The sequence below is a fragment of the Pyxicephalus adspersus genome, chromosome 2 (genome assembly GCF_032062135.1).
Source record: "Pyxicephalus adspersus chromosome 2, UCB_Pads_2.0, whole genome shotgun sequence".
Classification (NCBI taxonomy): Eukaryota; Metazoa; Chordata; class Amphibia; order Anura; family Pyxicephalidae; genus Pyxicephalus; species Pyxicephalus adspersus.
This window is the reverse complement of record NC_092859.1, coordinates 79,138,538-79,147,623: the sequence shown is the minus strand read 5'-3', so window position 1 is coordinate 79,147,623 and position 9,086 is coordinate 79,138,538. Positions and strand designations below refer to the sequence as shown.

The window sequence follows — 9,086 nt, the reverse complement described above, 5'->3', positions numbered from 1 at the left end:
AATCCTGCCCCTGTACAAAGCATTGGTCAGACCACATCTGGAATATGCAGTCCAGTTTTGGGCAGCAGTTCACAAAAAGGACATTGTTGAATTGGAGAGAGTGCAGAGAAGGAAACTAAATTAATAAAAGGAATGGAGGAGCTCAGCTATGAGGAGAGATTAGCTGAAATGAATCTATTCTCCCTTGGGAAGAAACGTATAAGGGGAGATATAATCACTCTGTATAAATATATAAATGGTCCATATAGAAAACTCTCTTCCCAATTATTCACTTTGAGATTGTTACAAAGAACAAGAGGGCACTCTGCGTCTGGGGGAAAAGAAGTTTAAGCTCCGGATAAGGAAGTTCTGTGAAAATGTGGTATCGGCTCCCTCAGGAAGTAGTTTCAGCAACTACTAAATATTGCTTTACGAAAAAGCTGGATGCTTTTCTAGAAGCACAGAATTTAACTGGGTATTAAGGCTTTAAAGTAAAAATAACAGTGACAGTTGATCCAGAGAACATCCGATTGCCTCATGTAATCAGGAAGGAATTTTTTCCCCTGTTGAAGAAACTTGTACCAGGGTTCTTTTTTGCCTTCCTCTGGACCAACTATGTCTAATAGGGTTTTATATCTGGGATATGTTTATTTCCCTAATGGTTGAACCTGATGGACTTTTTTCAACCTAACCTACTATGCAACTATGTAACTATGAGTGCCAAAATACCCAGCACACTTAAAGAAACAACACTGCATTTCATCATGGCATCCATGAACTCTCTGCTTTTTGTAATGTGCCCGACTATAAACAGACCTGGGCTGGGCACATCAATTGTTACCATGCATTATGCTAGATATACATTCTATGGCCTAGGGAAACACATAACATGACACAGAGCACAAACTGTATGGCAGGGTGCACCTATTTTAGGAGCAAAGTTCTTGAGATGCTGAAAATATTTAATAGTGACATTACAACACAATTTAAATGAAAGAAAAAATGGAAGGTATTGGCAATAAGAGATAAGTCCATGATGACAAAAACATTTACTACATAGTAAGTGTTGCTAGGCTGTACATTACTTTACATAAAAAAATTAATAACTTCCATATAACCTAATTTGTGTACCTTCTTGTTATCATCCAAGACTGTGTTCATATTTTCCACCCACACGGCATCTACTGGGCCATCAAATATACACCACTTGCGTCTTTTTGTTGTGCAAATAGCATGATTCCGAAAAACATTTGATAAAACACCTGGAATAACAAAAAATTATGAATAGCTTATGTTTTATAGTAAAAAACAGTGTTAATAATGCACATATTAATACTCCTGCTGTAACCTTTACTAGGTAATGTGGTGTAATGTTCTAAACACCTGGGTTTTGTGCAGATATTATAGTTTTTTTTATATTAGATGGATCACAAGTTCCTTGTATGATTTCCACTTACCTGTTTATTCCAATGGCTAAGAGCAATATATACAGTAGCTACCTAAAGTGGAAATAAAGGTCAATATAAAAACCTAATTCTTAAACCAGACAGATTTTACTGCACATGACAGGCCATTTGTTTCTTTGAAAAAGCCCTACTAATGGCAACCTCAATCAGAAATTAGAAGCATCTCTTTCCCAAATGTCTGAATAGAAAAGAAAGGTTGCCCGGAGTGGGGACATCCATATAAAATAGCTGGATTGGGGCTAAGGGGGTATGTACTCAAGAATAAACAATAATTTACTGACAAAAAAAAAAAAAACAGTTGTCAGTTGACGGTTTATATGCGGATCAACTTTCTAATGCTGAGGGATGTTTTTTATTCAAAGCTGTCCCCATCAGCTTTAGACGAGCAGGAATGTCTTCAGCTAACCCTTTAACTTTCTTTAGCTAACCCCTTGTCGGCTAATTTCCTTACAATGACAGAAGTAGTTCTTCTGTCATTGGGAAGAACTGTTTGGACATGGCTTGGCCCTGCAAAGGTAAATATATTAGTTTAAAAAAAATAAATACTTTATTTTCTATTATTTTGTCTCATTATTTCTAGAACTTTTTTAAACCAGAGTTGGATAAAGGGTACTATGTTTTCCTATACTCATTCCCAGGTTAAGGTGGTGACCCTCCAAATTACAATAGGAAGACCTCCACAACATTGGTGTCACGTTGTGGGGAGGAGACCCTTTCCCTTAACAATGGCCCTTGTCATTGTGGGCAGGCGGAGTATGGTTTTTGGCAAAAGTAAGAGGGCTGCATGCTTTCTGCGCTTTTCCTTTTTTTGGAAAACTAGATTTCAGAAAATGTTTTATGGGTAGAAAGGGGACACACATTCTCACTGTCATCATATCCTAGCCAAGATGTTCTCAAACCTAATAAAGGGTCTTTTTAAAAAGGGACTACATGCAATAAATAAATCAATAAACACTACATATTTTACCTGTCAGTCAGTGACCTGTCAGTCTAGCCCTTATCTCTGTCATTTCAGTCATTTTCAATGTCACCAGTCACTTGAATTTATGTAATTTTTTTCATTTATGAATCATTTATATACATGTTATTAATTTAGTAATAATTTCATTACTAATTGTATTTTATTAGCATTTTTTTAGTAGTGACAACTGTATTTTATGCCCTAGGTTTATACTCAAGTCAATGGTCTGGGGGAGGAGGAGAATTTTTACAGCCTCCCTAAATCCATTTTTTAGGCTACTTCAATTATTATTTACTATAATGACCATTGCTTTCAGCAACAAAAGAAGATAATAAAAGCTGAATAGCTAAAAATAAAATTAATCCTGACAAATAGCACAGATTATAGCCTAGTAAACTTAGCCCAAGTGACAGATACAAGACCTAAAGAATTGAACAAGCTCAGAGGATAAAAGATACAGACTGCATGGTGCTCCTGGTTATCTCTGGTTTTATTATTATTACTGTATTATTCAACTAAAGTATTATTTTTAGCACAGCTTCTCATGGGCATGTGCTTATTGAGTTATGGCTGCGGAGATTATTATTTTAGATCTGACATCAGTTAAAAAAATGTCCCATGAAACTATTTATAACCTAGCCATAAAGGAAAAATTGAAACCATATCTCACGTATCACTTTGCAGCATCTACACTAATACATTTATACCTTATATAATTGCATATATGAGGCATGATATTAGCATCAGCTGGAGATTCAACTCTGCTGATGCTTCAATCCATTATTGAAACAGTAAGTACCATTCACCTGCCCTATCTATCTGTCCCAAGTACACATTCTCTTTGAAACTTTCATTAATACCCTTTTAACCTCTACTTGTCCTTCACACAATAGATCAAATGCAACCTTCATTTTGCTACTTTGTTCTTTTCATAGCATTTTAAAATAATACAAAATTACATTTTGGAAATAGCCCTGTATTTCTCAAAAAGACACTTAAATTTCATTATTTTTGACAGTAGAAGTACAAAATTTCTGGAACAAAAATGCGCTCTTTTATTGCATCACTATTGCCCGAAGCCTTGGAGTTTATCAGAGGAGCAAGATATGCATTGCCTCTCTATGATAAGGGTTATCAGTTCCCTGCAAATATAAACAGATATGTCGCAGGCTGGCATCTGCCAGACACTCATGAATAGTGGAACAATTTACATTTAATTCTCTTTGTCTGTATTCTCCTAAGCATGCATATCAAAGAATTGATTGAGCAATTACTATTTGATATTTTGTATCACTCACAGTTAAAAACAATGCATGTAATAGCTGCTTTTGTTTTAAAGCCGTATGGACCTGCATCGGTGCACAAATAAATAGAGACGGGAAGGCATAAATCTTTTTGTATGTGTTTACATTCCATGAAATGGAGATATGGTTTGACAGGTAAGCAAATATATTGTGGACCTGTCATTCTAATGTAAAACCACAAAGGTAGCTCACATACATTACAGGTATTTATCTAAATGACTGAGGAAATGGAAAATTGCATAATTGATCCAAAATGACAAAGTTGTACTGAAGTTTGGAAAGTTTTGTCTTTAAGTTTCTGGCATTAGATTACAGACAAATAAAGGAATAGGTAGAATTAGGATAAACAGCTAGGTTAGACAAACCAAGAAGTAATTAGACAGATAGACTAACCAATTCTAAATAATTCCAAATAAGCACACCATACTGGTATGATCTAGCTGGAGGGTTTTAAACATTTAAGCCAGCTCCAATTAGCAATCAAAATTTTAAGCCATTTAGGATCAAGGAGGTGCTTCAAAAAAGGCTTTAAAAAGAAGGCCTGTTCATCTCAAAATGCTAGCCTGTACTGATTGTACAGGTCCCTTCTTCACCACTGGAGACTCAGGAGCAAAAGGAGAAACTGGAGGATTAGTTGTTACAGGACTGAGAGAACTACTGTAACAGATCCAGATGGCAGCTAGATCATTTGCTAACTTTCCTGATGGGTCTACTGTAAAATTTACTCTTTTAAACGGTGGGTGAAAGACAATCACAAAATGTTAAAAACTGGATCAAAAGTCTGCATCATTGATTAAAAAATAGTTTAAGGAGGTTTTTTTACTCCTATTTGCCAGTTTGCTAGATTGTCATCTAGAAACAATTCTAACTCCTATTTGCCAGTTTGCTAGATTGTCATCTAGAAACAATTCTAACAAACAATACATTTTAAGGAGGATCTGGTTTGATACTTTTTTTTTGGGGGGGGGGGGGGGGTTGCATGCTTTTTCTACTATGATGCACACCTTGTTAACACAGTCCTTTTCACTTTGATGAGGTCCTTAGTGCAACTACATTGCAATATTTATTTATTTTTAGCTCAGTACAATGCAATACACAGAGCCTTGACATGTGCGTGTGCTATGGGAAAGGTATTCTTTTGTATTTGTGCTATGAAGAATGACCAGTAATGATTTTCAACACACATTGGTAATTCTGGCACAGTGGTATTTTGTGTGAATTCAGCCTTAATTTCTTTATGACCACAAAACAAATATATAAGTTTAAATGAATGACCACTCCCGCTGTGAGACTAACCTCGCAGCAAGGAACTTGGGAAACTTATTTGTGTGTGTGTTTCCTAGTTTTCATACCCTTTGTTTAACAGAAAAAAGTCATATTGGAGTTTTTAGACTGGTTTAACTTGTATTGGCTATGCACTTTGCAAAGTGAATTATCATCCTGCAAGAGAATTTTCACTTTGCTTAGTGAATGAGATGAAGCCCAATTAACTTTTATGATCCATTCATGTGCTTATCATCTATCATTATGTGCATCATCATGTGTATTTATGGCCCTAATCATCTCCTTAATCCTCCTTTTCTGCAGACCTCACTATAACCATGAAAACTGGCAATAATTGGCAAACAGAAATTTTTGATTTTACTGACTTTACTGACTGCAAAAGAATGATCTCAATCATACACAAGTAATATTCCTATTAAATATTGCAGATAAGGAAAATACCATAATGGAAGTGGAGGAGCAGCTGTCTTTATTCAACTGGCCCCACACGTACAGACCATTGCAATCCTCAGGGCTCCACGGGACTCTGGATTTTGGGTCTTTATATTATAACAGGTGCTGGCAGTATCATTGTGGTCTGCAGTTTCTGCCTGCATTGTGTGAGTTCACAAAAAAAAATCAAGTAATTTGGTACACCAAAGTCTGCACCACAGAGTTAGCAGCACCTTGGGGACAAAGTTGGCAGCAAAAGGTCTGCATTTGTCCTGATACTTTACATATCTTCTCAGCTGTGACTGTGACCTCTAGAAACAAAGAGGAAAATCTCAAAAAGGCAGCTGATTAAAACATGCTAGTTTCAGAAAGGAAGAGAGTCATGGGACCATGCCAAGAAAGCTCAGCCTATTTCCATCAGTATTGTTCCCAAGGCAGGCATTTCTTCTCCAGAAGCTGATCTCATTCCAGTTCATAAAAGCAGCCCCTGCAACTATGTGGGCCCTTCCTCCTCTCCACCAGCACTTGAAACATAATGTTTATATGTCACCAAACCATGTTGTTAGCAGCAGGACTCACATGACCTTAAACACTCATTCATTTATGTATGGGCAGGAATGCTACATTTCTTTCACACACTGCGTAAGTTGTCTGGTGGCTAGGATGATAGTGAAATTACTTGTACCCCCTCTCCAATTGCTTGTAACCTGCAGTTCCGCAGGTAACCACAGACCCTATGCAACATGTCCGACCAAATAGGCCTGTTAAATTTCAATAGGATATTTAACAGACAGATCTCATGCATTCCAGTAATAGTGCCAAATTAGATCTTGATGGGTATCTGTAATTTAGAGATGGAAGTGCAGTGAGTTAACACCACCAGTTATTGAGTCATTGTGATTGACAACCCCATACAACAAAATGCAAGACTAGGCATCACGATACACAAAAATGCATCAACATTAGTCAATGTGCACTATGATGCATGAACATGCATCATGATGAGTTGTCTTGCATGTAAAGTCTTCAGGGGAATGGGCTGGTGAAACACATTTAGTGAATAAACTGTAACCACCAATATACATGTCATGCAGCTTACAATATGCAGCTTACAAAGTGAACAGTAACGAGGAGCGTAGGGATGCAGAAATCACAAAAAGCTTATGAAGAATAATTCAAAGAAATTGGTAATTAGTGGAAGAAACTATATAAATCATATGACCAATAAATAAATTATACTGTTGATAGAACAGTATATATTAGTATTCAATCAGATTCCTCTGTGGTGCACATGTGCAGACAGTGATCATGCCAATAGGTCAAGAAAACAATATGCTGTTTCATTTATCACATACTGGCTGAGAGAACTACAAAGCTTGCGATAGGTAAAACTCTGAATACCCATATGCCTGAAGTCCCACTTTCAGTGTAATCAATAACCAAATGAAAAAGCGTGTTTTTATTGCATTCATGTTTAATTAAAGGAAGCTAGAATGTTAAACAGAAATACCCTACTACTCTCTATTACTGTGAATTCCTATATTCTATAATAGTATAATTTTATTACTAATCAGGATTTACATGTTATAAATGATATAGGCATTTCACTGTAATTCATGCACAGAAGTTATGGAAAACAAGAAATACATTACAGGACAAATGATTACTATTCAGCTTAATTGGATTGTAATAACTCAATACTCCTCCATAAATTTTTGATTAGTGTTACATTTTTTACCCAACAGGTCGCCAAGAAACATTCTCTATGTGATCATTCCAGCATTAAAAATACATTAAGCCCTTTCCTCCTGTGAAACGGATAGCATAATTCTCAATAAGCCTCACTTTGTAAAAGAAATATTGATATATACCTGTAATCTCTAGTCTTCTAATTGATATAGCTTTACGTGGTAAATTAAAAATAGCAAGCAGCATTACATCTAGCAAAGGGTAATCAATGAAACTTTTCTAATTCCTACAATTCTCAAACACCGATTCGCTCTACTGTTAGTAGCAGAAAATAGAACAGAATTCTGTCATTTAAAAAGATCTCCTTGTGGTCCCAGACTACTAATACTAATAGTATACACATACAGAACTTTTACTGTGTGGATTCCCTGACATCCACTCAGGCACATTCCCAGGTTTTTAGCTACAGAAATCATTGAGCTGCGTGTAGCATGCCTTGTCAAATACTGGCATGCATGATATGCTCCTGTAGATGTTTCATATTCTGATTGCTGTACACATCCCATCTGGTATACCAGACCAGTAATGAATAAGAAAAAGCCTTGAACACTCAGGGGTGAGCCTATAATGAGACCACCTGAAACAGCTGTCTCTGGCAGTAAACTTGGGGGGCAGCTAAATGAAGGGAAGATGTTACAAATAAAACATATCATGATAAAATATGACATTTATATGTATGTTCCTCAAAAATAACATTTAGGAAAAGAGAACATGTTTTTCAAAATAACAATTTCTTAATATATGTTGTGTATCTACCATGGTGTGCCATTAGTCCACAAAGTTTGGTTTTGATTGACAATTTGTGCAAAAGTAAGGCCTATTTTTTTTTTAATAGCGTTGCAATGAGTATAAACCTGTCCAGCTTACGTTTTGCTGTCTATGTCTTATATAACTGGAAGATTTTTTTTTCCTAGGCTGTTGTCTCCAGAGTGGGTGTCCTGATATTTCCTAACCGTATAGGTACAACTCTTTATATTTGTGTTCAACATTTTTTTATTCACCCTCATTTTACAATGGTCACTAAAACAGAAGGTTTATCTTCAAAATAGGGACAGATACATCATTAAAAACTTGACATAAATCTAAACCTTCCTTGCTTTATCCAAAAAATATAAAAAATTGACTGGAGATACACCTTGGTTCTCCTTATAGATTTTAGAAATATATTCATGATATTATTTTGTATATATATTAAACTAAATAGTAAATAACACATGTAATTAATATTGAGATCTTTTGTGGTATGTCCAAGAATTATGAAAGCTGGTGCCTTATTTTTATCTTTTTAAGAAAATATCTTACCATTTTTGCATTCAAAAGTATTCAAGCATCTCTTGCATAATGAAACTAATTTCCCATTATGGATCTCCCTAAACTCTGCTAATAGCAGTAAAGTAATAGAAATAATTAGAACACACTGATTGTACTATCTATTAAAGCTGGGGAAAATAATGCTTTTGGAATGTTTTGCACACATTTAAATTACCACCAAATAGTTCTGCTTCCATCAACATTATATCAAGATGAAAAAAGACATTTCATTTGTTGCAATTAGAGTTTCTTTAAAGAATGCAGCATAGTAATACTATATAACATACTAACACTATGTATTCCAGAAATGTAGCTATAAGGCTTTGATGCCCAGTTAGTATGGGGCTCAGTTAGTTTTAAAGCAGCAGTACAACCTCATTAATAAATAAAAAGGCATTTTTTCACCCTAAAGAACAGTGTTTCTCAACTAGGGTTCCTCCACAGTGTACCCCCAGTTAAGCAATGTAGTAGGCAATGCAGTAGGCATTTTTCCTCCTGACCACCAGGCTGGTATACTGTGAGTATTGAGTATAGTAATTATAAAAGGGGTTTCCTGAAGATCTGAAAGTTATCTCCCATGTTCCCCTACGTTAGGGTCCG

The 9,086-nt window shown here is 35.7% G+C and overlaps 1 protein-coding gene across 1 annotated transcript in view; it reads right to left on the bottom strand.

Moving 5' to 3' along the window:
* LOC140323815 (dynein axonemal heavy chain 3-like) overlaps nucleotides 1-9,086 on the bottom strand; it is a 333,376-nt gene that overhangs the window by 289,963 nt on the left and 34,327 nt on the right. Inside the window, exon 9 of the mRNA XM_072401190.1 lies at nucleotides 1,111-1,241. Coding sequence (XP_072257291.1) covers nucleotides 1,111-1,241 — 131 coding nt within the window. The remainder of the gene's footprint in view (nucleotides 1-1,110; nucleotides 1,242-9,086) is intronic.